This window comes from Papio anubis, chromosome 10 (assembly GCF_008728515.1).
Source record: "Papio anubis isolate 15944 chromosome 10, Panubis1.0, whole genome shotgun sequence".
NCBI lineage: Eukaryota > Metazoa > Chordata > Mammalia > Primates > Cercopithecidae > Papio > Papio anubis.
Window position 1 is genome coordinate 101602504 of NC_044985.1, and position 27312 is coordinate 101629815.

At 53.2% G+C, this 27312-nt stretch overlaps 1 protein-coding gene across 17 annotated transcripts in view; it reads right to left on the bottom strand.

Annotated features, from left to right (window-relative positions):
* The window catches only part of TNS1 (tensin 1), a 205649-nt gene that overhangs the window by 11537 nt on the left and 166800 nt on the right, over positions 1 to 27312 (bottom strand). For 9 of the 17 annotated variants that reach the window (XM_021923974.2, XM_031651506.1, XM_031651509.1 and 6 more), the window contains 13 exons: positions 26421 to 26617; positions 25494 to 25569; positions 21856 to 21948; positions 20769 to 20792; positions 20246 to 20284; positions 12491 to 12689; positions 8417 to 9486; positions 5644 to 5730; positions 4419 to 4550; positions 3950 to 4042; positions 3119 to 3196; positions 1008 to 1079; positions 585 to 753 (listed from right to left, as the gene is read on the bottom strand). In XM_021923974.2, the coding sequence (XP_021779666.2) occupies positions 585 to 753; positions 1008 to 1079; positions 3119 to 3196; positions 3950 to 4042; positions 4419 to 4550; positions 5644 to 5730; positions 8417 to 9486; positions 12491 to 12689; positions 20246 to 20284; positions 20769 to 20792; positions 21856 to 21948; positions 25494 to 25569; positions 26421 to 26617 (2329 nt within the window). Of the gene's footprint in view, positions 1 to 584; positions 754 to 1007; positions 1080 to 3118; positions 3197 to 3949; positions 4045 to 4418; positions 4551 to 5643; positions 5731 to 8416; positions 9487 to 12490; positions 12690 to 20245; positions 20285 to 20768; positions 20793 to 21855; positions 21949 to 25493; positions 25570 to 26420; positions 26618 to 27312 lie in introns of those variants that run through there. The other 8 variants (XM_031651505.1, XM_031651508.1, XM_021923979.2 and 5 more) reach the window with 6 other exon arrangements.

The following is a 27312-nucleotide window of genomic DNA, read 5'->3' on the forward strand; positions in this document are numbered from 1 at the left end:
GAGCTGCTGACACTGGCAACCTAAGCAATGTACAGAGACAGACGTGCCATAGAATCATCCCAAATGCCAGGGGCTGGGAAAGGAGGAAACTGGCACTGAGGAATAGGAAATGTGGGGAGGGGTTGGAAGAAGAAGCAAAGAGGCCGGGGACACTGTTAGGAGAGAGTCCAAGTGGATGGGCTCTGCTCCTAGAAAGCAGGTCCTTTTTATCAGTTGTATTTACAGCCATATACGCAACGCTGGCAAATTCTCACAGAAGGATGGATGAATGGGTAGATGGATAGATGAATGGAGATATAGATGGATGAAGGGAAAAACGGGTGGTCAGGGATAGATGAGGGATGAATGAATGCAGGGATTAGATGGATAGATGCATGGATGGATGGATGGATGGATGGATGGATGGATGGATGGATGGATAAGTAGCTGGGTAGATGGGAGGTAGATGCAAGACAGATGGACAGGAGGGTAGATGAGAAGTTGGGTGCAAGGAATTAATCAATTGGTAAATGGGTGGGTACATGGATGAACAGATGGGTCACAGGAAGGAGAACCCCACCCAGGAGCAGGCACAGGAGTCTTACTTTCTCTGGTTGTCAGTCAGAGTGATTCCCTGGGCAGAGACTTTGAAGTGAACGATGGTGGCAGCTGGCGTGGGGTCTGCAGCCAATGTCTCAGATGTGGCTTTGGAAATGGCCTGTGGCCCAGTGAGTGACTCCATGTCCACAGAGTTGACGAAGAGCACATTGCAGGCTGGAAGAAACCAACCCAAGGGGGAGTCATGGGAGCTGGGGTGGGTGAGGACATTAACCCAGATCCATTCTTCAGGGAGAAGGTAGCAGATAAATTTCAGGCTAGCCTTGAGCCAAGGCATCTGCACATAGAAATGTGATCTTCCCAGAGATATTTGGGCCTGGAGAGACCTCCAGCCTGCATCTGCAGGAGGGATCAGGGCAGGAAGGCAGAAAGGAAGGCCTGGGCATGGGTAGTTTCAGGTGACCACTCACCTGCCCCTTGTTTCAGCAGGTCTGCTGTTGAATTGGCAGGGCCAGAGCTATCTTTCGATTCATCTGTGGGGTCTGAGACAAAAATTCAGTAGGAATTAAAACCCTAGAGCTGGAAAGAAGCACAAGTTTGGCTGGGCTGAAGTTGAGCTCTGCAACTCTTTGGCACAAGGGACATTGCTTTTCATACCAGAACATGGCAGTCAGCCCTGAGTTAGGCTCATTCTGAATGTTTGATGATTGCTCTAAGCAGCCAGCACACTGGTTGTGAGCTCTGGAGTCCAGCAGAACTGGGCTCAAACCCTCACCCCAGCACTTACTAAGTATCTATAAAACAAAGACGATGATCATGGTACCCATGTCACTTGGTTTTTGAGAGATTCCATGTACAATTTAGCCAGTGCTTAACATAAAGCAAGCCTTCAAGTGACAATTGGCATTGCTGTTATTGTTTTGCATTGATATATCTTTGTGTAGGTCAATAAATCCTCTAATTTCCCTAATTCATTAAACCATTGATCCAGCATAACTCTAATTCCAATGTTAATAAGAATTGAGTGATGGACATATTAGCTTGATTTAACCCACAATGTATGCATTTATCAAAACATCACATTGTACATGGTAGATAATTTTTTTTTTTGAAACAAAATCCTGCTCTGTCACCCAGGCTGGAGTGCAGTGGTGTGATCACAGCTCACTGCAACCTCAAACTCCCAGTCTTTAGTGGATTCTCCCACATTAGCCACCAGAGTAGCTGGGACTACAGGCATGAGCCACCATGCCTGGCTAATTTTTTTACTCTTCTGTAAAAATGGGGTCTTCTGATCTTGTCCAGGCTGGTCTTGAATGCCTCACTTCAAGCAATCCTTCCACCTCAGCCTCCCAAAGTTCTGAAGTTATAGGCATGAGCCACCATGCCCAGCCAATATTTGCATTTTTAACAAGTCCCCAGGAGATGCTGATGCTGTCGGTCTAGGCCCATACTTCGAAAATGACAGGTTTATACAATCTAAATATTAAACAGTTTTTTAATTGCTGAACTACTATGGTAAATTCCATAGGAATATAATTCAATTCGTGTCTGAATTGTGTCATTGGCTAATAGTGCTATTTAAGTTGTATTTGAACTTATAAGCTAATAATGTTGGTCCATTACCATTAATAGTTCAATGAACTAAACTGGATAAATAGAAATTGTCCAAAAATACTGGAGGTGTTATGTGTGGGCATAGCCCCAGGAGCTCCAAGACAGACTAGAAAAGATCCTAGGGCCACAGCCTAGGAGTGCTTCTGAAGGTCCTATTGTTGAGAGAGTGGGGAGAAGGCAGCCCAGCTCCCAGTTCTGAGACCTTGCACTGGGGGTGAGGCCAATGACCCTCAGGTGAGCCCTGTGTCTCCGAGGGCTGGGCAATAGAGGCCTGTGCTGGGAGGAGTTCCAGGTGCCCACCTGCCATGCTCCAGGGCTGATGCGCCTCCATGAGAGAAGCTAAACACCCCCTCTCCAGCCCTGCCGTCTCACTCAGATTCTCATCCTGCATGTCCTCATGCTCTTGAGTCCATTCCAACTTCCCACAATCAAAAGAGGACTTGCTCTTCCCTAACAGCTCAGCGTCCCCTCAGTCAGGGAACACCCTCCCAGCACACAGATTAGAAAATCCAGCGACATCGAGGCACTGCCTTCCCTTTCCTGAGGCTGCTCTCTCCTCTCCATCCAGACCAACCCCCAGCACCTCAGTCTGCCTCCCCGCTCTCTTCCCCAGATGCCCATCTCATCCTCCAGGACATGTCTCCTGTCCCCTACTTCTCCTGTCTCCTGTCATCCCTGGGATGACACGTGGTCTGAAGATTCCATATGAATTTCTTCACACGGAGGGTTTTCCTGAACAATCTGGCAAGTCCATTTATGTATGTTCCTGGAGTCAAGCTTTTTCATAAATTTTTTCTTCTTTTTTAATAGGAAAAAAAGGAGAGTAATTTTGAGTTTCTCCAGATTGGTAAAATGATGTGTGTCCTCCAGCCCTGGCCCATGTCTAGAGTGGCTGGCAGGATCAAGACATGACGGGGGCCAGCTCAAGGGTGTGGGTGGTGAGCCAGGAGTCTCACGTTCCTACCTCGATTTGGAATGACCAGCTTGCAAGGCAGGGCCAATGGGATGATAGAGTGCTGGTAGACCAGGGCAGACAGCGATCCTGCAGGGAAGCAGACAGCATGTCAGGGGCAGCGATACTGGAAGTCAGAGGGGAAACCTCCACCTCCACCCTCATCCCGATACACACGATCTTCCACTTCTTTGTTACTTCTACCTCAACCCACCAACAAAGCTGAAAATTCACACCCTCTTCTTAACAAGATCCAAAAGAGATTCCCAAGGTTCACTCCAGCAGTCATAAAGTTACCTAACAACTTTCCTTTGCAGAAAGTTCCTCCTAACATTGCTCCTAACTCACCCCAGTTACTGGGGCTCCTCTGAGAACAGGGCAGAAGGATCAGAGAATTGTGGGATCCAATCCCAACTCAGTCACATCTCACCTGTTGGTTCTCAGGTAAGTGTAACTTTGATGACTCTCATTTTTTTCATGTGTCAATTCCTCCCTATTAGGGAGGATGACCCCTATCAAACAGGAGAGCTGTGAGGCCAGACGTGATAGAAGGTGCTGGGACAGTGACATTCACACGGTAGGTGGTCAATTAAGGCAGCTGATTTTACTATTGTTACTCCAGTTATAATGAGAACAAGTCCCAGCTGGGCAGGACAAATACAGAATGCAGTTTGGCAGAATTAGGAGCTGCACTGCAGAGGGAGACAAGCCTCCATTCATTTTCTCCGCTGAATTCACGACAAGGGTGGCTGGCAGAGCCTGTCAGAAAGAACTTGGAGGAACCCAGGACAGGGCCAAGACTCAGGCCAGACTGTAGAGACGGGGGCAGCAGGGACAGCTCACCGAAGTTTGGCTCATTGGGGCAACCCTTGAGCTTGACTCCTCTGGGGCCGGTCTCTATCAGAAAATGCCTGACCAGCTCATGGGTCATGTCTCCTGGGACAAAGAGAAAGAAATGAGGCTCAGTCCCTTCCCATGGCTTCCTCCCACCACCTCCCAAGACTGCTTCAAAACTTCCGCAGTACGCAGGGCCAAGATGGGAGAAATGGCCGAAGAGAGAATGTGACTGGAGCCCCACGGACTGCAGCGCCCTCTGCTGCTCTCCCACCCCGCAGGAAACACATGGCAGGCACCCAATCTCCTGCTTTCCCCATCTTTGACCCCAACCATCGCCAAGCCCAAGACACCCTCTTCCGAAGAGTCTGATGGGAGTTAGGGTCCTGCGCAGCACCCTGGGTCCCTCCAGCACCTCCAGGTTTAGCAACTATAAAGCTCACCTTGTCCTGAGCCCCGCTCTGGGAGATGAGGTTACCTTTTTTATTCTGCTGCATGATGGTTGGAGGTGGCGAAGACACCTTCATGGCCAGCCCGTAGGCGCCTCGGAAGGAGTGACTGTCACGGATGATGAAGGCCCCGGGCTCCTGGTCCTTCAGGAGTGCGATGGCTGCATGGGGAAGGGACAAGGAGAGGGGAGGAAGCAAGACATTGGTGGCACTAGTTTTACTTAAGTCTCACTGAGCCTACCGACCTTTGTTTTTTCTTAGGTGAGACAACGTTCTTTGAAGTTAGAATTTAACTAGTCCTAAGGGTCTTCCTGTACTCCAGTTGGCAAACTTATTCTGTTGGGTTTTTTGTTTTTGTAAGACCGGGCCTCACTGTCACTCAGCCTGGCATGCAGGCACAATCATGGCTCACTGCAGCCTCGACCTCCTGGGCTCAGGGGATCCTCCCACCTCAGCCTCTCCAGTAGCTGGGACCACAGGCCACTGTTCAGCATGTGCCATTTTGCCTGGATAATTTTCTTTTTTTTTGTTTTGTAGATTCAGGATCTCACTATGTTGCCCTGGCTGGTCTTGAATTCCTGGCCTCAAGTGATCCCCCTGCCTTGGCCTCCTGAAATGCTGGGATGACAAGTGTGCCCCACCACACCCAGCTGACAAACTTCCTCTGTAAATGGCCAGAGAGTAAATATTTCACGCTTTGCAGGCCATGCAGCCTCTGCTACAACTACTCCACTCTGCCACTGCAGCAGGACACCAGCACAGAGAGGATGCAAGCCAGCAGGTGTGGGTGCGCCCCAATAAAACTTCATTTACAAAAGCAGGCAGCATCCAGATTTGACCTACGGGTTGCCGTTGCTGACCCCTGTCCCACACCCAGACAGGCTTCCCCTGAGAATCATTCCCACATTCCCCACTTTGTTCTCTCTCTCTCTGTAAAATGCAAAAACCTCCCACATCAGGCAGACAGAGAGCTACGGTTTCATGTTATCTTGGCAGACCTTTTACTTTGCCCAGGAAAACCAAGGCTTTGCTGTTTTTAAGAACCCTTCCAAGAACTGTCTACAACCACTGCTTCTGTGTTCCCACACTTCACTGAGGGAAGTGCTTCCTACTGTCTAACTTCAACCCCAGCCCCCTCTGTGATGACCCCCTGCTACAAAGAGGACTAAATTTGCCTCTGTTCCTTGCCCAGGGAAGACACAGGAGGCCTCAGCCAGCTATGACCTCTGATGGACCACAGAGCCCAGCACTCACCCTGCTCCCTGGAGATCTCAGGCTTGTACCAATACTTAGAAGTGTCCTGGACAAACTTCACTTTAGCCCGTGTCTCCGGGCTGTTGTCTAAAGCAGGAGAAGGGAAGAAAGTGTTATGGGTTAAATTGTGTTCGCCCAAAACATACATCAAAGTCTTGACCCCAGTGCTTGTGAATTTGACCTTATTTGGATATAGGGTCTTTGCAGATGTAGACAAATTAAGATGAGGTCACACAGGATTAGGGTGAGCCTTAATCCAGTATGCCTGTAGGCCTGGTGTCCTTACAAGGAGAGTAGACAGAGATACACACAGGGGAGAGCACCATGGAAGGTGCAGGCAGATACTGGGGTGATGCATCTACATGCCAAGGGACACCAAGGATGCTGGCGGCCACAAGAAACTGGGAGAGAGGTCTGGGACAGATTCTCCCCCGGAACATCAGGAAGGAGCTAACATTGCCAACACCTTGATTTTGGACTTCTAGCCTCCAGAACTGTGAGAGAACACGTTTCTGTCATTTTTAAGCCACTAAGCACACGGTCCTTTGTTATGGCAGCCCCAGGAAACTGACATCAAAAGCTGATGTCCTCGAACACACAGTGGAAGGGACCTTCGGCCTCCTCATCCATCCCCTATCCCCTGGCCGCCCTCTGGGTGGCTGAGCCACCTCCTGGTGGAGGGCCTGGCACTGCATTCTCGCAGAGCCCACCGAAAGCCTTCCTCCACCCCATGTCCCCCTTTCCCTAGAAGACTGTGACTAAACCCTTCCTGCGGCTTTTCTCCCACGGGCTAAAACGCTTGCTTCTAGAACCTTCCTCCACAGGCTCAGTTTCTCAACTTCAGCATACCCACTATGAAGATAAGGGCAGAAAGATCCATTTCTGCCCCCTGTTCCCCAGGCCCCTCCTCACTTTCTACAGGGAAAGCCTATGTTCTGCATCACAAAGTACAAAAAAAACTCACTTCTCTTTGGATTAAACAGGTGATAGCTGGCCTAGAATCTAGAGGCCATCTACTGCATGTCGGGCACCCCACTTCTCAGGCAGACAACAATGCCCACACACACCCATGCCCAGACTCTTTGCAGACCTTGCAAATTTGTCGTAGAACATGAGATTCTGGAGGGAGCTCAGACAGGACAGAGTCCAACTGCCTAATTTTACATATAAGGAGAAATTCAGAGACGAGAAGTGACTTGCCCAAGTCACACAGATGGTGGCCTTGGTAAGAGGCCCTAGCAGCCAGTTTAGGACCAGCTAAACTGTATCTTCCTGTCTAAGCATCAGGATGTGTGGCCCTCACTCTCAACCTCTTCCTTCAGCTTTTGGCACCAAAGAAAACCAAAAAAAAGGGAAGGGAAATAGAAAAAGATGAGGATTCCACATTTTTCCTCTCCTGTCTTCAGAGACAGCAGCTGGCATGAAAGACACTGTAAAGTTAAGAGAGCAGATCAGGAGACACAAGTTGTGTCTCCAGTGCTAAGTCAATTTCAACCTATGATTTACACTCCCTTATGCTTCTGGGATCTGTCTTCCAGCGATCGTGAGGGGAGAGGTCAGCTCCCTTTTCTGGCAGCTGTGTGCTGAAGGTCTCTGGGTTAGGCAGCTGGGCCGTGCAACTGCTTCAGGCTGCCTTTCTCCGTCCGAAGCCCCAGGCCCCACTGCTGCCATGGCCTGTTTAATGAGCTGTCAGAGGAGGCTGCAGTCCCACATGCCTTCCTGTGTTGACTCCAGAGGCTATTTTAAGCAGGGAAGATGGTGGGAAACAGGAAGTGTCCCAGCTACTAGACGTTTTGCATCCTTCAAGGAGAGGGGCTGGGAACCAGATGTCCCCAGGGGGCGGCAGGAAACAGGGGGTGCAGGGTCATTCTAGGTGTCCTGGCTTGGCAGGCTCAGGGCAGGACCTGAGAGTGATACCGGGAGAATCTAGGCAGCTGGGGCCCATCTGAGGCGGCCCAAAACATTCTAAATCTGCCTCAAACATTCAGGGCCACGGTGCACACAGTCAAGTTAGAGGCTGGCCTTTGTGTTTAGACAATGAGCTATCTAAGTAGAGGCAAAGGTGGCAAGTCCTGGCGATGGGTGAAGAATTCACTGCACAAACCTGCATGGGCTTCGATGAAGTTGGGTCTATGAGGAGTGATGTGGCCACTGCGGGGGTGGCAAAGGTATGGAGATCCAGGTTTGGAAGGCAGGTTTTCAAGGTCATGCTAAATAATGATGACCCCCCCAAGATACGGACACATGATAAAGATAACTCTAATGATGCTTGAAGACCATTAGTTTTGGGGTGGCGTGGCCTGGATTGGAAGCCTGGCTCTGCCATTTCTTGACTGTATGATACTAGACAAGTGACAGAGCCTCTAAGCCTCAGCTTGTAAACTGGGGTTAATAATATTAATACCTACTTGACCAAGTGGCCAAGAAGCTTAAATGAGACAGTACTTAGCTCAGAGCCTGGCACACAGCATGTGCCCAGCAAGTGGTAATGGCTATGAGGATGATGATAATCATAACCGTAATACTATTCATCGTTATTCTTTTTATCATCCTCATCTGTATCCACATCCTCATCTCAGCATCCACAACCACAGCACACTTATGGGGAGGACACCTCCAACTCTCCTTATACAGATAAACTAAGTCCCAGAAATCAGTGATTCACCCAGGCTCACCTGCCAAGGGAATGTCAGAACATTCACTGGGACAGATATTTCACTCTTGTACATACTTCATCAGCAGGAGAGGTGAAAATGGAAGTGGAGAGGCTCACCTGGCATGGAGTACTTGGAGAAGTCGGGCAGAGTGTGGGAGAAGGAGACAGTGCTGCCCCCGCTGGGACTGGACATGCCGCTGGCGACAGGCGAAGACACCTTCCCGTTGATGGTGGCATAGTTGGGGAGGCTGCCTGCCCGGTCTCCCACCGACATCCTTCGCTTCTCTGGCAAGGCCGGTGTTGGGCTCCCTTGCCGGAAGGCTGCTGAGTCCGGCGACGGGGAGGTGGCAGGGCTGCTCAGGCCAGGGTAGTAGGCAGGGGAGACAGGGAAGGAGGGCGTGGAAGGAGCCTGGTAGCCAGAGGCACTGCTCTGCCGGGACACTGTGGGTCTCCGATCCTCGGGGGTAGAGTAGCCACCATAGGCCACATGCCGGTCCAAGCAGGGGCTGCCAGGAACCACAGATCCAGACCCTCCCAGGTGACGGCCCAGGCTGGGGCTTCCAGGGCTGGCTATTGCATTGCCATGGAGACCGGAGGCCAGGTTGCCTTGGTGAGCCCCAGGGTGCCGGCCCAGGCTGGGACTCCCCGGGGTGGTGGCCACATTGTTGTGGAGGCCAGAAACCTGGTAGGCCCCTGTTGGGTGCCGACCCAGGCTGGGGCTCCCCGGGGTGGTCGCTGCACTGCTCTGGGGGCTGGAGACCGTGCTACCATGGAAGCCAGTGCCTGGTGGACCCATCACCTGGCGATGGCTCAAACTGGGACTGCTGGGGGCAGCCATGCTGGGGTTGATGGCCCGCCGGCCGAAGCCAGGGCTAGGGGGAGTGTTGGTGCCCACTGTTCTGTGACGCGCCTGAGGGCTCCCAGGCACCGTGTGGACGCCAGCCACACTGAACTGAGCTCGGGCCTGGCTTTCTGGAGACGAGCTGAATTGCTGAAGTGAGTAGTCGGGGCTGCTGTAGCTACTGCCTACAGTCGGGAGAGGAGAAGAGCTCTGGTAGTTTCTCTGGGCAGACGGGCTGGGCTGTCCCAGGCTGCCGGAGCGGAAGCCAGACTCCAACAAAGGCTGGGTGGGCGTCCGGGGACCCTGGTCACTGCTCTCTCCGGATGGGAAACTCCCCACTGAAGTGCTGCAGAGAGATGGAGGGTTGCGATGTCAGCGGACAGAACTGAATGAAGGGTGGATTTACAGCGTGCTCTCTGCCCTCCCTCCAACCACAAACAACAGGAAGAATGGGCCCACTGGCAGTGCGGCAGAACGTCAGAGTTTTATACGTTACCTTACAGAACCATCAGGGGAAGAAACTGAGGCTCAGGGAGGTTAAGCAGTAGGCTTAGGACCACACTGCTTATAAAAGACCAGGGTTTCAACTTAGCTGTGTCTGATTCCCAAGCCCATGTCTTCCCCACTGCACCATGCTCACTCCTGAGCCACGTCAAAGTGAAGAGCCCTCTCCTATCGAAACTGGAGGTGGCTGTCATGATAGAGCCTCCAGCATCACACAGATTCCCAGTGGAGTTTCCTGGCTCCTGTTCCTACTGGGGGTAGCCCTGCCTTGACTCAGTTTCCTCAAGTGTGATGTCATCATCCTTAAACATTGACTGAGAGTGCTAGACTGGGGCTTTCACTCCTGGATGGCTCCAAAAAAGCAAAGACAAGGAATCATAGGGGAAAGCTTCACATCAGGGGATTTCAGGTCATTATAAGGTCTGCTCTCCAGCCACTGGGGATGTGGCCACCAATGGAGAAAGCTGTCTTGCATGGTAATGAGGCTCCTGTCATTAGGAGCATTTAAGCAGAGGCTGACAGACTTACTGGCCTGAATGTTGTAGAAGGAATTTCCTGCATTGGGAGGTTAGATGAGATGAGCTGAGAGGTCACTACCAATTCTGACTCTGAAACAATTCAGTTCAGAGGAGACTATACCTGGGGTAATTGCCACAATCAAAAGTTCCCTTGTACAGTTAAGTCTAGGTCCGCATGGAGTGACATATGAGAGCACAGCAGCACAATGTGATGGCCAGTGAGTTTTTTTGCTTGTTGAAGTTTTTCCACGTGGAACATGACAGGGCTGGATTAGCTGACCCTGACTCCTTCTAGACCCAAATTTCTATCCATCTATGGTGAGAGAAACAAAGGTAGACGGAGGCTTTGCATAAACTAGTAGCTGTGGGGAGGTAGCAGGTAGGCCGTGCACCGGGAACTCCCCATGGGGAGGGGTCCTTACTTAGCCAATGGGCCAAAACCTGGAGCTGCAGGCTGGAAGGATCTTGTGGTGGGCTGGCCGTCCCTGGGCCAGGTTGGATAAGCTTAGGTTCACGGGGTGATGTGAGGTTTTGGTCGGGAGTGTGCTCTTGGGCCAGACAAGAGCCAGGAGTAAGGAGAAGGTCAGGGGCCAGGCTAGGGCAAAGTCTACTTTGCATCCCAGAAGGCGCCAGAGCAGAAGGCCACCTCCTGGTATAATCCAGAATAAACTGGATTCGGAGGAGTGGGAGACAGAGCCAGGCTGAGCAGGGCGAGAGAAGGAGACACTAAAATGGAGTTCTGGGAGGTTAATCCTAGGGGAGAAAGGCTAGCTTCCTGGAAAGGGCCAACACTTCAGCAGGAGGGATTTGAGTGAGAAACAATGAACAGCTTGCTAATGCCAGGGCTCACTGAGCACCAACAACGGGTGGCTGGGGCAACTTAGGAAAATCCCCTTTCCTTTAAAACAGGAAATGCAACCCTCTGCCGGAGTCAGGCCTCCTGAGCAACGCAGCCTGCTGCCTGTTAAGAGGCTGGGGAGGGGGAATGCTTGGCTTAGAATCCAGAAGACAGCTGCCTCCACTCATCTGCTCCCCTAGTTTTCCCATGGTACCCCCGCTTGCAGGGGAGGCTCAGCATGGAGCCAATGTAGACAGTGCAGCAAACTGGACCCACTGGGCCTGGCAGGGGAATTTGCAGGCCCTGTGACATCCCAGGCTAGGGAGGGCAGTGGGCACAGTGAAGAAGGGATGGTCAGGGCAGAGTCTCCCCTCCTGGGGGGCAACACCTCCTGGATCCTCCTCCTTTGCCTGGCACTCGATGCCTCGCCTGAGCTGATCGCAACCCTCCTTTCTTATGTTGTCATCCCATCTCTGTGTCCCCTCCACCTTCACCCCCACTGCCCCAGTCAAGCAGCTCCTTGCCGCACCCCTCCACTGAGTCTGTCAGCAGGGACTGTCCACCCAACTCTGGGCTTTCATCTCTGCATGATGCAATCAGAAATATGAACGCCAGTCGTCCATCCACCGAGGCACCCCCTAATAGCAGGCCACATGCCCTCAGCATCACACTCCCAACATGGCCACAGCCCAGTCCTCTGTCCCTGCTGGGCTGTCCTTCTGGAATGCCCTCTCTCTCTTTCTTCATCTTTCAACATCCCGCTAGTTCCTCTGGACCCTCCACAAATGCCTCCAGCCCTCAGAAATCCTCCCTGCATCCCTAGCCAGAAATAATGGCCCCTTGTTCTGAGCTCCAAGCCCTTTACTCATGTGTGGGCTTTGGGCCCATCTGACTCTCATCGTGTGCAGGGAGGGCGCCATGACGCAGGTCTGGGGCAGAGGACAGAGATGTGGGCTCTGGAACCACACGCTTCCACCTGAATCCGATTTATGCCACTGCTTAGCTGCGGGACCTTGAGCAAGCTACTGCACCTTTATGCCTCAGTTTCCTCGTCTGAAAAGTAGGAACAATAACAGTGCTTACCTCCTAGGATTGCTGCGAGGATTAAATAACTGCATAAAGCACATAGCAAAAGTGCCTGGTACCTAGGATGAGCCCACGATATAAGTCATTACTGTTGGTAGATTTTCAACTTGGAGAAGGACTTTGCGGCATTCACCGTGGTAAGCCTCACTCCTTCCAGCACAGTTTTGGATGGGCGGAATTGAATGAGGCCTGGGAATTATAGGTCACTGGGCTCCCCACAGGATTCGGCACGCAGGACATGTGCCCCCAATGCACCTTGATGAAGTGGTTTGCAAGGTGCCACCATCTGGGTATGATTTCTGCCTGTCCATGCCACAGGCAACAGATCCAGGAGGCCTCACCCATCCCGTCCCAGTCCCAGGCCTGGATTCTCATCCCCCACCCACTGCCCCTTCCCAGCTTACCTGTCAGCACTAAGGATGGGGCTGCTGGTGGAGAGGGGACTGGGGGACACAAAGGATCCACCCAGGGTCCCGTTCCTCAGGGGTGTCTCGTGGCCATAGGCCTGGGCGGCTGGAGCGCTAAAGCTCTTGGGCTCAGAGTCCTGAGCTCGGGGCCCAGCCACAGCTGTCCGTGCCACAGACTCCACATAGCTCCGGGGCTCTGGAAGGGGCAAGGGGAAAGAGACTCTGAGCACAGATCCACAGGGGTGCAGTGCAGGGCCCACCCAACCTCCCCTGGAACACAGCCTCCCAGACTCCTGCCTGGGAACATAGGAATAGCCCCCAAAGGACAGGAAAGGCTCCCGCCTGCCCAGACCCACCCTGCCCTGCAGTGACCTTTCACCAGGGCCTTGCTCAGAGGAGGGGGCTCTGAAACGGATCCCAGGCTCCGCCTCAGAATATGGTCATCAGAGACTCTTCCCTCCAAGAACTAAGAGTCTGTCCACAGCTGGCACCTTCTTTGGCTGCTCTCTTTCTTCAATGATCTTGCTCAGCACCCAGGCCCTTCCAGGTTCTCCTGGTGCCACTAGAGTCTGAGGCCCTACAGCGGGCCCAGAGGTCCATCCCTGCCTTGCCTGTATCCCAGGACAGTGCCAGAGTTCATGTGAGCTCCACCCCCTACCCAGAATCCAGAAACAGCTTTAGCCACCTAGCAACAGGCCTGCATTGGTGAGACTTGCCCTGCGGGGCTGCTGTGGACTCACCAGCCCCTTCGATGCCAAGACACACCCAGGCCTCTCCGCCCGACACACTCAGCATTCCTCTAGAGACTAGCGTCAGGGAACCCCATTCCCAGGCGGAACTCAACATTCCATCGCCCACCTCGGGCATTCCTGTAGCACCAAGCAGTTTACAGAGGACCTCATTATACACGGCCCTACCTGGTGTTCAAAACGGCCTAAGAGGAGGGGGTGGGGGACACATGCTAGAAAAGGCCACTTTACAGATGAGGATGCTGAGGCCTGGCAAGGGAAATGACTAGGTCCCAGATGGCCCGACTCCCAGACCAGCACCTGCCCGACTCCTCTAGGGCCTCTGAGGCTAGCTCCTAAACGAATTCCATTTGAAAAAGGAAGAAGCAGCAGAACACTTTTATTTACCCCAGGCCATGGTCGGGGAGGGATGTCATTCCTACCACCTCCACACCCCGCCCTGTCCCTGTCTCACCCAGGAGGAACCTGGCCTGAGTACAGAGCCATACCGCCCACAACTAAGTCATCCACTGAAATCAGCCTGAGAAACTGAAGAACCAGAGTCTGTGCAGCCCTCAGGAGGCCAGGCCCCTGCAGCCCCCGCTGGCCAAGACAGTGATGGTAAGAGTTGGAGAAGAGCCCCCTCCTCCAGGTCCCTTATGGGTGACAAGCCTGGGGTCCAGCTGGCTGAAATGCAACCTTCTTCCCCTTAGCCCAAAGAAAACCTTCATTTGGAAGGAGCCTAGTCACCAGGGTGCTAGCGGGGCGTTTCCAGCCTTGCTGCCTAGGGGCACAGCCTCCACGGAGTGGCTTCTGGGGTGGCCCCCAGGTCTGACATCCTACACCCAGGCCAGCGGCCTCTCTGGACACCGGAAAAGAACGGTCCCTCAGCACAGGAGGCTTTACAGAGCAGATCCCAGAGGCTGCAATGGAGTCTGCACACAGCTCCAGCCACAGCCTACCCATCTGCCTTTTGTCCCCACACAGAGCCCCCTCCACTCGACAGCAATGACAGTGGACAAGGCTGGGGTAGTTTGTCTGTGAAGAGACAGGCACGGGTGGTCTATTCTAGGTACCAGGCACAGGGTGATGCAGATCCAGGCACCTCAGCACCCAAAGCTGGAATCCATGTAGGCAGTGCCAGCAAGACCTCCTCGAAAGCCTCCCTCAACCAGCCCAGGCCACCCACTCCCCTCACAGAAGGCCCAGGCCAATTCACACCAAAGGCATGGATTCTGTGCCACCCAAGCATGAGGCTCTGCTGGAACTACGAGACAATGCAGAGATCCCCTGAGCAGGCCCAGTACACTTTTTTGTAAAGACTTAATAGTAAACATCTTAGGCTGGTGGGTCAGGCTGTCACTGTTGCAACTACACAACTCTGCTCTTGTGGTGTGAGAGCTTACATAGACAATAGGACAGTGAATGGGCATGGCTGGGTCGCAATCAAACTTTTTTTTCCAAAATAGTCAGTGGGTGGGATCTGACCAGCTACCACGGTGTGCTGACCCCTGATCTAACCTGTCTCCTCAGCCCAGAGAGGTGGAGCCATGTGCCCAGGACATATGGATAATTAGTGGCAGTGAACACTAGCACCAGAATCTCCAGACTCACAAGCTGGCTCTGGGTGACCTAGACAGGGCCCATAGGCTCACAGGACACCCAGAGCTGGCTCTATTCAGCACTCCAGCCCATCAGCCAGAGCAGAGCCAACTCGACAGGGTTATTCCTAATGATAAAAAGAGCAAACAATTATACAGGAAAAGTAGGATTCAGGGGGTGTAAGTACCTTGCCCAGGTCACAGCTGGCAAGGGGCAGAGTCGGCCGAGGAACCCAGGCAGTCTGGCCCCGACCTGCCCTTACCCACTGCACATGCAATCCTCTGCAAGTTGGGGAGCCAATAGTTTCAGTGAGTGCTTTAGTCTCGAGCAACTGGTAATCCAGCTTGGGAGAAGAGATCATCAGAGGGAGTCTCACCCACAGCCATGCAAATGACACCCAAGGTCAGAGTCCACTGTCCCCTCCCGTCTCTTGCCACCCTAGGTCACTCTCTGAAAACTCTTCCCAGACCCTTCCAGGCACTCAGCATGGCTTCGCCCGGGTCTCCACGGCTCTCGGAACCCCTTCTCTCCCAGCCAGGGAGACAAAGCCACTCTTTGGCTGCCCGTGGGCTCCCAGAGCCTGCCTAGCTGATCTGTGTGCTGAGCCCTCACACAGCACCTGGCACACAGCAGGCCCTCAATCTGCATGTGCTCCACAAAGTCACAGAAGCACGACACTTACCCTCCAGCCCCATCCAGAGACACATAGTAAGATCTCAGAGGCCACATCCATTTTTCTCACTCCCTAAAGTTCAAGTTGAAACCTATGTGAATGATACTGTGAAGGTCTGTGCTCTTCTCCAATCCACTGACATCACTCCTGATCCGCTCTCTACCCTGATCTGCGTTTCTGGAGGCTGACTTCTAGTTACTATGTCATCCAGACCCCCTTACTCTCTGGCTCAGGATAGCTTTGGCCTCTGGCTAGTAAGGAGGGACTGGCAGGGGATGAGAGGGAGGGAGACAGAAGAGCAAGGTGCCAGTGGCTACATCCCCTCCCCATCTCCCTCTAGCCACACTCCAGTCAGCGGCCCTGCCCTCCAGCTCCCTCCTGGTTCCTGAAAGCCTGGGATGATGGCTCCCTGCTCCTGATAGGGAGCACTCGGGGTGCTTTACCATCCCTCACTGCTCTGCCCAGACCTTTTAAGAGTCCATCAACTGTCCTAGGTTGTTCCACTGGAATGAACCATCAGTTTCCCGCCATGCCCTTGACCCACACATTAGGTAAGCAATTCCCATTGCCCTACGCCCCACCCCTTTAAGGAAGTACAGGTACCCCTTCTAGCAACTGTAAAACTGAGATAAAGTGGGCTGCACAACTCCATCCTGTAGTCTAAACGCAGGCACCTGAGCTGCAGCCTGGAGTCTGCGGGTAAGATTGCATGGAGGGCCCATGGGACAGTGTATTAGAACCCTGAGATGGCTCGATAGGATGGCCAAGTTCTTTAGGCAACAGTCCCATTGGCCCCTTCAGCTCCTAAACTGCAGAACACCAGAGCAGTTCTCAAGACACTGGGAGTCTGAACTTGGGGAACAGGATGGCTCGCCCAGGGAGAAGCAGCTGCATCCATTCCCACCACAATGTTGGAAACAGCCCTTGTGCCTTGGGTGGCCAACCTAGCCAAGGCCACTCAGACCCAGCCCCACCTGGCCCTGCCCTCACCGGGCCCCCACCTCCTTTCTCCTTCCCAGCACATCCTCTTCCTTGGTCAGCTGGTCTGCCCTCCGACTGCCACCCCTACCTGCCCTTCCAGTCCCACACCATGGGGTGGAGATGAACGAAGCCCTTCCATACAATCTCTACTCATGAACCCAGAGCAGGAAGGACCTTTGAGAAGTTATTTGATTTCCTGAGTTCATCTCCAGAACTGTTTAAAACCCATCTTCAGGGCTAAACATCAGTTTTCCCAAGTTTTCAGATGCAGATTTCCACATTGAAAATGCTTCCTTTTTCTGTCTATTCCCTGGCTCTTTCTCTCTCTCCCACCCCAGGACAATATACTTCTACTTGCAAGCTCTCTCCTCACCCACCACCCGTGCACTTACTAGAGACTTTCTGGGACTCAGTTTCCTCATCTGCAAAGTGGGAATGAGGATACCCACCTGCCCGGCTAGGATCAGGTGAGAAGAGACAGGAAAGTTCCTCCTAATTCTTTCTTGCCAATCCCAGGCCCGGTGTTCAGAACCACTGCTCTTAGCCGCCCATCCCTGCCTTCCTCCACTCCTCACTCGCACCACCTCTCCTGCTGTTTTCCTCCTTTCCTCCAATCCTGGAGCAGCTGCATCAGAGGCTACAGGGAGTTGGGCAGGGCGGGAGAGGTGGGGACAGGGAGGGTACTTCATGTAGAACATTCCAGGAGCCCAAACCCTGCCAAGTGACTGCTGGCGGTGGAGAGCAGCTGCAGCACAGGGTGACTTGGGCTCCTCCAGTCTGGCACTGTCAGCTCCTCGTCCACACCCTGAAGCACATTTTCTGTCTCCTCAAAGAGGCTCTTTGCTTGGAGAGAAGGGGCACACCCACTCTAAGTTAGATTAAGACATGTGGGTGAAAGAGAAAGAAGGGAATATGGAAACCCCCAGGTCCCAGATCTAGGAGCTCAAAAGTTAGAATTCCAAACCTTTTAGACTGGGCCACATGCCCCCTCCTCCCAGCCCCCATGCCATCCTATTCCTACCCCGGCTCAGCACTTTTGCCTAATATTGAAATGTCTGTTGGCATCACTCTCCTCACCAGCTGCCTTATGCATCCTTATATTCCCAAAGCCTGGCACACAGTCAGTGCACAAAATATTAAGAATAAATGAAGCAATGAATGAAAGAATGAATGAATGTAAAGTGTTTCGCACAGCGCCCGGGACATAGCAGACATCCCTCAAATTCTTCTTCTCCCCCAGCTGAATAATCCTGCCTCTGGCCATTTTTGCCTCACGGGCATTTTTTTCTGAATTTCCCATCAAAGTATCAGCAGGGAAATCAAGCGGAGCCTCAGAGGGTCAGCAAAGAATGAGCTTTAGTCTGACCCGGGCTATGGCACATGAGTCAGGAAATAAGGAACTGGCTGCCCACAGCTTCGCTCCCTGCCCCTTCCCCACTCCACTCCCCAGACCATGGGCAGCAATTCCAACTCCCACACTGGAATCCCAGGGCACGGTGCCTGCAGGCCTGAGAAGAGCTTTGAAACAGCCACTTGAGGAAGAGACAGGAGACCAATAACTCCAGTCTGGCTACATTACCTCCTAACTGTGACCTTGGGCAGATCCCCCAACACCACCCACAGTGCTGATGTCAGCTGCATATCTGTGACAACAATGGGTGTGGCTGAGTTAACCCCTAAGCACCTTCCCCTCCAAACTCTGTGGCTCTGGCCAGAGCACTTGGGGCCCTGTAAGATGAGAGTCATTCAGGAGGTGCAGTTGGCAGATAGTTCTGTTCTATCGAGGCCCATGCCCCTGAAGTCACCCCAAAGTGAGAGACAATCACCAGGCCCTGCCAGCTTGCTGGATAGTCCACCCCATGGTCCTTTCCACTGGACAGTGTTTGGGATACCACGGGTCTAAGTCAACCAGCTTCGAGGAGAGCTGACAGCCTATTGCATGGTCCGGCATCTGAAGCACAGGAACGTTGGCTCTGAGCTCCAGCTAATGCCAGTTTCTCTCTCCCAGCTCCTGCCCTGCCAGGAGCAGCGGTCAGCCTCCAGCTTGGGAGAAAGCCCTTTCCCCAGGTATGAGGCTGCAGGGGAGCAAGGAGGGGCCGTTCTCAGCAGAGGGATGCATGCTGTGGCCCACCTACTCTGTCTCTGGAAGCTGCCCTGTTCTGCAGCCCCCCACGCAGCCTGATGCTGTTGCCCAAACCCCAGCTGGTTAGGAGAGGGCAAAGTCTTCTGGGAAACTCCAACCATCCTAGCTGGGTGACAGCAGATTTAGAGGGGCACAGGCCATGCCCGCTTAGGGGGTGGAAAATCAAGGTGGTGTGTACAAAGGAAAGTGGGAAATAGGCCTGAGAAAACCAGCCAACCGGCCCAGGGCCCAGGTGGGAAGTCAGAACACCTAACCCGTCAGAACTGGAAGCGATCACAGCACCCACCTTGCCCCATCTTCCTGGTAGAGATGGGGATGCCAGTGCCCAGAACCAGATGCTGGTCTCCCGCCCAGGTTGGCACCTACTTTGTTTCACCTGCTGGTTTCAGTCCTCACTCGAGTTCTGCTCCTAGTGAGTCCAAGGCCTCCCACCTGATTACACCCCCTCTCTGCTTCCCTGGTGCCCAGTGCAGGGCTCATTTAAATCAGGGGTTCATCTGGGACCCATAGACATGCCAGCTCCTTGAAACTGCTTTTCAGAATTACTTGCATGGGAATCCCAATGCGTTATTATATACACAGGGGGTCCATAGATTTCCTGAAATACCCAAAGTTGTCTGAGATTCCCGAAAGACAGACCTGGTACTTTCAGTGTTGATAGGAAACCAGGCAGGGCTTCCAGAGGGCAAATCATGGCTCTAAGATGGGGTCTCTGAACCAGGAGAATTATCCCCCCAGGGGACACTGGCAATGCTGGAGACATTTTCGATTGTCATGACTGAGTGAGAGCTACTGGCATCTAGCAGGTAGAATCCAGGGACACTGCTAATCCTCCCACAGTGCACAGGGCAGCATCCACAACAAAGACTCATTCAGGGCCGGGCACAGTGGCTCACGCCTGTAATCCCTGCACTTTGGGAGGCCAAGGTGGGTGGATCATCTGAGGTCAAGAGTTCAAGACCAGCCTGGCCAACATGGTGAAACCCTGTCTCTACTAAAAATTTTTAAAAAATTAAAAAAAATTGCTGGCCATGGTGGTGCATGCCTGTAATCCCAGCTACTCAGGGGGCTGAAGTGGGAGAATTGCTTGAACCCGGGAGGCAGAGGTTGCAGTGAGCCAAGATTGTGCCGGTGCACTCCAGCCTAGGCAACAAGAGCGAAACTCCATCTCAGAAAAAAAAAAGGAGTCATTCAGGCCAAACTGTCAGTGGTGCCAAGGTGGAGAATCTCTGCTCTGAGAAATGCCTGTGGAGCACGCCCTGGAAAAGGGGATCTGAGTCCCTCCCTGTCTACCCCTGTGAGTGGCTGCACACCAGGCAGGCTGGCGCAAATGGTGCTGGGAGAGGAAGGTGCAAGAGGAGCGTTTGGGTCAGCAAGGTGACATTGCAGGAGCCCCCAGACACTGACTGCGCCTGTGCCTGGCAGCTACAAGCTCCCCCATCAGGACTCAGGAGGTGCCCAGGGTGATATCTCATCACCAAGCGTTGAGGGACAGGAAGGCCATGTACCTGGTCACCTGAGTTCTAGTGAAGAAAGAGAGCTGCCTCCAGCCAGCCTCTTCAAGCCCTGCATGAAAAGCCATTTCCAGACCCAGAGAGCAGGAAGCCACAGCAAATGCCACTTACCTTCTGAGAGCCTGACCACCACCTTCCCCTCATCTTCCTCTGAGGGAAGATGAGAAGAGAGATGGGAGGAAGGAGAGGCAGGAAAGAAGGGCAGGTGGTGAAGATGAGGAAGAGCAAAAAAGGAAAAAGAGAGAAAGATATTAACAGGGATTATTTCTTGAGAAAGAGAATCTGTGGAGAAAAGGGAGGTGGGAAAGCTGGGGTGAGGCCAGGGCCAATTTGCGCTGTCCACAGAAGGGCTCCAAGGGGAAGGCCGAGGCCCACCCTGCGCAGGACCCCAAGGCTCCACGGCATAGTTGAGCTCCTGACTCTCAGGAGCCCGAGCCCCTCACAACCCCCGTGCCCAGGGCTCTGTGGGCCGAGTGTCAAGCAGGAGTGTGCTGGCTGGTGAGAGGCAGCCGCTAGCCCCCTTCTACTGACCCCCCGTGGCTCAGTGTCCCTGGCCATGCTGACACTCTGAGTGGGAGGCTGTGCCCAGCTGTGTAGCTTCGTGGGTCACAAATGCATGCCACTGCCCACCTACCTGGCTGGATGCATCTTCTGGTAACTAAGGAAAAAAGTAAAGTTGACCCCAGGAGCCCCCACCCAGCCCTAAAACCAGAGCCCAGGGAGCAGCTTTCTGAGTTCAGTGGCCCCACATGGCCACCAAGGGCCCAGGGAGCCCTGTCTCCCTCCACCATAGGAAGGAGAGGAGCTGGGAAATGGGAGGAGGAGGTCAGAGGTGTGAACCTGGGGTGGTGTCTGCTCAGAGGAGCACCTTCTGCCAGACAGGCCCAGGGCCCTGCCCTCTACCGTGCCAACAGGACCGGCTGTTTGACCCCAGGGAGGCCAGGCAACCATCCTCCTTCCTTCCTCAGAGCTTGGGGTGCTCTCCTCAGCAGCAGGGTAAGATGCAGCCAGCATCGGGAATGGGGATGGGGGATGAGCACAGGCCGGAGAGAGTCAGAAGCCCGGAGGTGGCAGGTCTTGGAAAGGCAGGAGAAGACCTGGGCTGGGGGCAAGGGGGTCAAGGAGATGGCAGCCAGTGATGACTACTGCCAGTAATGGGTTTCTGTGGTAGGGTTCTGTGGGCCTGAAGAGGCAGACCAAGAGACCACTCTGAATGCCAAGTGATGCCTCGTGGATGCCAGGTGAATGCCTGTCATGCCTCGTGGATGCTCAGAGCAGAGCCAGCTGGGCTGCCAGCAGAGGCCCTGGCACAGAGCAGCAGGGGCATGCTTCTCTGACTGTGTGTGAGTGTGTGTGTATGTGTGTGTACCCATGTGTGCATGTGTGTGCGCCCATGTGCATGTACTCAAGGGCCTGAACACCTCGAATGTGTGGCTTCCAGCAGAGATCTCCACAACACCAAGGAAACTGAGACCAGGCCTCCAAAGCCCCAAGCTAGAGGAGGATGGAAGTTGTGCCAACTCCACAAGTCAACAGGCAGGAAGGCTGCAAGGAAATCTGTCACCCGCCAACCCTACAGAGAGAGTCCTCACCCAGGCCTGACCTCAGCATGGGCACAAAGCCGGCTGCTGACCGGATTCTGAGGCCCGGGTTTCTGTCCAGAACCACAGGAGTCCTCCTCCCCCTGGCCCCCCTCCCCATCTTCCCTCTTCCCAACTCACCTCCTGTGGGGTGCAACAGGATGTCTGCTGGGTTGTGGGGTTTCAGGCCCAGAGCAGACAGGGGTGTCTTGGCCAGACCCGGGGGGGACCGCACTGTGCCAGGAAGAAGAGGGGAGACACAGGGAGTGAGAGGTGGGCAGGAAGGCAGACGCACCAGGCATGTGAAGGCTGTGGGACCAGAGATGGTGCCGAGGAACCACCCTGAAGCCCAGCGCTTTGGCTCCACTGCCCTTTCCTGTCTGCATTTCTCCACGTTTGAGCAGTTTAAAGGATAGAGGGAAAGATTCAGGAAATGGCAACCTTGTCCTGGCTTTGGCCCCAAACTTGAGAGAACCATTTCCACCCCTAGGCCCTTAGCTTCTCGGTGCAGTCCCTTTACTTTGCAATGGCTTATAACACACATGCAGGCTTCTGCAACTGTCTCTGACATTCTCTATAATAATCTCTCATCCCTCTTCCTCCCCACCCAACGTGCGTGCGCGCGCGCGCACACACACACACACACACACACACAGAGTCCATTTAAAACATGCACTTGGATGGATTCAGAAGAGAACAGAAGAAAATTGGGCCTCAGGATGGCACACCCTGTAAAGGACAGAGACAGAAGGAGATAATGGGCCAGGGCTATGCCAATCCTGAGACCTCAGGCCAGCCCTTGGCCAAGCATGTCCCTTGAAAAGCCCAGGAGGAGAGAACTTCTCAATGTGGGGCTCTGTCCCCCTAAACCTCAGTGTCCTGGAAGGAGGAGAAGGATGCAGTCTGTGGCCAAGAGCACCTACTCCCTATGCAAAGCCTGGGCTCCTCCCAGGCCACGCATCTGGGTTACAAGTGTCATGTAACACGCAAGGTCAGAAAGGGCTGCTGGCTTTTTCCCATTGGCCAAGAACCCGGCCAGATTCGGAGCTGATCTGCAGGGTGGCTGTTATGCCCAGTCACGAGATACCTGGGTGGCAGCTGCCATGTCTCCTGACACAGCTCTGAGAAGGAGTTAAAAAATGAACTCTGTGTCTCCTATCAGCGACATTGGGAGCCTGCAGAGACCACAGCCCCAAGGACACTCTGCCTGCCGAATGGCCTCAACAGATTAGCCATGGCCCTCAGATGCCCAGGAACCACCAGCAGCAAAAGCTCCATGACCCTCCCTGCCCCTGCTGCTTTCCCCAAAAGACAGTGAGACCTACAGGAATCTTAGAATAACGAAAAAATACACTCTCTCTCCATGCAAGCAACATACATAACTCATTCGTGCAGGTGAACACCCACATGCACATGCGAACAGGAAGACATCACAGGGGTCCGGATGGGTGGCCCACCCCTGCCCTTCACCCTCACTCTGTCCTTGGATGTCCAAAGGACAAACACAGCATAGGGGACAAATGGGTACAAACATACACCTCCAGTTATGGGATAGGTCTAGGCCTCACGTCTCTGTCTATCCTCCCTCTGTCTTTACATACACACACACACACACACACACACATAGATGCATACACACAGATTCTGTTTCTACCACTGCCACACCCCCTCTTCCCTATCATGGTGTCTTGCTCATAGATACCTATCAAACGCTTATTAATGTTTGTCAAACCAATGGCGATTGAATGAAATTAATTATGAAATAATACACCTGGCCTCAGAGACAGTTGTTCGTGGAATAATCACGAAGCAGCCCCAGCCCACAGGTATGTGCATGTTTAACCAACTGGTGCAGCGGAGGCACAGGTGCGCCCACGAGGAGGTGAACGAGACGAGAGGACCAGACAGGGCAGGAACTCTCTCTTGGTTCCTCCCTTGTTCACCTCCAGCTCCTGAATTCCTCATTCCCCCGGTTCCTGGGCAAGTGGGCCCTTCTGCTGAGGCAGATGAGTGGGCGACACTAAAGCCAGGCAAGCCTTTTGCTTCCTGAGAGAAAAATTCCACACGTTTCTCTGCCTTCGGTCTTCTCTCCCTAACCCTGTGTGTCTGTGGAACCTCTGACTTCTTCTCGCCAAGGCACCCATGGCTGGCCAAGAGGAGGGAGAGAAGGCGGCAAAACCCAGTTCTAGCACAGCCCAGGTGGCTCCCACCCCAGGCAGGGTGATGCCCTTTCCCTGGCCATTTAGGGCTAACAGTGAATGGAAGCAGATGTCAGCTTGGAAAGTGAAGGCCTGGGAGAGAGGCTCCCCGCGGCCACAAGAGGCTGCAGCGTTGACTCTCGCGTCACCTGCTCTAGGTTCACCCTGTCCAGCACAGCAGCCACAAGCTACACATGGCCGCAGAGAACTTACAGAGTGACTAGAGTGAACGGAGATATGCCATAAGTGTGAAACACACACCGGGTTTTAAAGACTGAGTATGAAAAAGAACACAAAACATCCCGTTCTTTTTCACATTGATTATATGTTGAAATGCTAATATTCTAGACTGGGGTTAAATAAAACATAGTAAAATGAATTTCACCAGTTTCTTCTTACATTTTATAAGAGATTGTAAAATAGCTCAATATTTTTATTGACTTATTTGCCTATTGAAAGGATATTTTGGATTCAACAAAAATGTCATTAAAATTAATTTAGCCAGTTTCCTGTTATGTTTTTTAATGTGACTACTAGAGAAATTTTATTATAAATGTGCTCATATTATATTTCCATTGGACAGTACTGCTCAAGGGAGAGCCACAGCTTCCAGGGGCCGCCAATCAGTCACACCTTCAGCCTCCTCATGCCCAAGATGGCAGCCAACACAAGTTCTGCTGGCACATGGGCCACGTACATTGCCACATTCCTTTCCAGTACAGGACAGCCAGCCCCCAGGGGAATGTACAGCCAGCTCCAGTTCTCCCTCCTCTCGCCACTGCCAGTGGATAGCTTGGGCCAGGCCCAGCCAACCTGATCCCTGAACAGCACCAGTGTCTCCTTCTTGTGCTGACCCAGGCCTCTCCTGAGTACACTGAGTCCCTCGCGGCCTGGTATTAATCCATCACTTCCTTCCCCACAACCACCTCCTCCAGTTCCTCTTCATGTCTCTTCTATAAAAAGGAACACTGCCCCATGCCTCGGCTCATTTGGGTCTTGGCTTTAGGTGGACGTGTCTCTGTCCTTTGGGGATCTGCCTCCCCAGTAAGTGTATAGGGGCTGGGGGCTAAATGCCTCTGCCTGGAGGCCAAGGATGGATAAGCTGGGGGCTCTGTCAGCCTGAGGGTCCTGGGTCCCTCTCCCCTTGGTAGAAGCTAAATAGGTTGCCTGTAATGGAAGAGGTGTCTGGATACTGGCAGAAATGGAGGTCAGAAACAAAGCCAAAGTCAAGTCACAAGGAGTCACGCTAAGATGGTGGGGTCTTTTGAGTGTGGACGGTAACAAGACTCTAAACAAGTAAGAAAACTCTGTAATGTGGGAGCCCAGAGTCCCACGGTCACTCAGTCTGGACCCTAAAACTGGGGCAGCTGCACCCTTAGATGTGTGAGTGTGGACGATGGAGAAGACAATGGCCATGAGCAATGGAAGAGAAGGGGCCATGGGGGTGAGGAGCAGCACGTTCTGGCCCCACCTGGGGCACTGTCACCTCCAACCCTCAGGCCTGGGGCACTCCCACAGGCAGGGTTGAGCTGAGGGGCAGAAGGGGACACAGGGAAGACGAGCTTCACAGGGAATTCTTACCCCCACTCGGTGGTGGGCTGCTCGGGGAGGTTCCCTCCATCTCCTCGAAGGCCTCCTTGTAGCTGTGCAAATGGGGCTGTGGAAGAATACGGGCAGAAAAAGAGGGAAACCATGAGAAGGAGAAGTTTCCCCTTCAGATGACCTGGGGTATGAGGACAGTGAGTTAATCAGCCCCCGAATCCCCTCGTCAGACTGGCTCCTCACTGGTGCTCAGGGCAGGAGACAGGTCCTGCCAGAGGCAGGAGAGAAAAGATATCCACAAGCCCCTTCTATCCAGAATGACTCATTAGCCTGGCTTTTATAGGCCAGTACACTCGCTCCCTCAATGTGGCCCGTGGACCACCTACATCTGAATCTTCCAGGGCACACATTTAGAATGCAGATTCCCGGGTCCCATCCAGATCTACTACCCTGGAATCTCTGGAGGAGGATTTGGGAAGCTACAGTTTTAACAAACTCCCTTTTGGTTTACTCATGCTGTAGTTTGAGACTCACTGCCTTCAACTACTGAAATGTCTTAGAAATGCAAACCTTTTGGAATGAAAATTAAAGCTCCTGAGAAAAACCTTATAACTGCAAAGGGTTCAAAAATAATTTTTCCCCTCTCCAGGATCTAGTTTGGAGTTTTGAAATTGTATTCACCTATACCATCCCCAGGATTCTTACCACCTTATTAAGGTACTCTCTAGGAATCAAAAAAGAAACTTCAATCTCAACATTAATGCAAGAAGTGGGGACATAAAACTATTTAAGGAAGGAAATGGGCCCCAGATTCCACACGTCAGAGAAGAGAGTTTGGGTGAGGACGCAGGGGGTACAGATCACTGAGTATACTGACATCAGCGCCAAGTTGCCCATCAGGTTTCTGGAGATTTGAAGTGGGCACCACTAGCCTCTGTGGCCCCAAGATACAGCTTAAGGACTCACCTCTTTGGGCCGCCCTCCAGGATTGAGAGCGATGGTAAGAGCCAGCTCGGGGGAGACACACTGGACAGGGGAGCGAACCCCAGGGCTACGAGGGGATGTGGCTTCTGGAGACTGGTTCTCATACTGTCCATCACTGGCCGCCCGCCTCCGCAGAGGGGCTGGGGGCTCTGCAGGCTGCTTCTCCCGAGCCTGCACCCCTGGGAGGAAAGCAGGGTGTAGAGGACAATGAGCGTTTTGTGTAAGAAATGATCCATCGGCCTAATCCCTTCAGAGAAGGCAGTGCCTCCTAGCTCAGAGGCCAAGCTGGGGCTGGCCTGCCATCCCCCAGTGTCTTCCCCTCAGCCCTCCTGGGCCCAACTCTGTTCACACCCCAGGTTTTCTCTGCAGGAGAGGGGATCTGCTTAGATTGGCTCAGACTTCACCAGGAATCTCTCCACACAGGGCTGAGACCAAGAACACAAAGGACTGATACAAGAAACAGATGTCAACTACTTCCAACCCCTGGGGGCGGAGGGCCAGAGCTTCCAGACAAGGGAGGGGAGGCGGAGGGAAAAGAGAGTCTCCAAGGCAACTGCATCAACCAACCAGCAACATCAAGCCTGTGGGGAAGAACTCTTGGAAAGAGCTAAATTGCATCATCTTGCAAATGGTGCTCCCAAGGAGAAACAAAGACATGACTAAGCCTTGTTACGAAGTCCCCGGCCCCACTTGGCCTCTGGGATAATTTTGGCTTTCTCTGGGGTTCCCCAATTTCATCCGGTGTACCACTGAACCTCTTACCAACTCCCCTTATACTGGCCCCTTGGCTCCCCGCCCCAAAGATGGCGGCAGATCCCACCGTGTCCCTCCCAGCTGAAGAGCAGGCAGAGAGAAGTCATGTGCTCCATCTGCT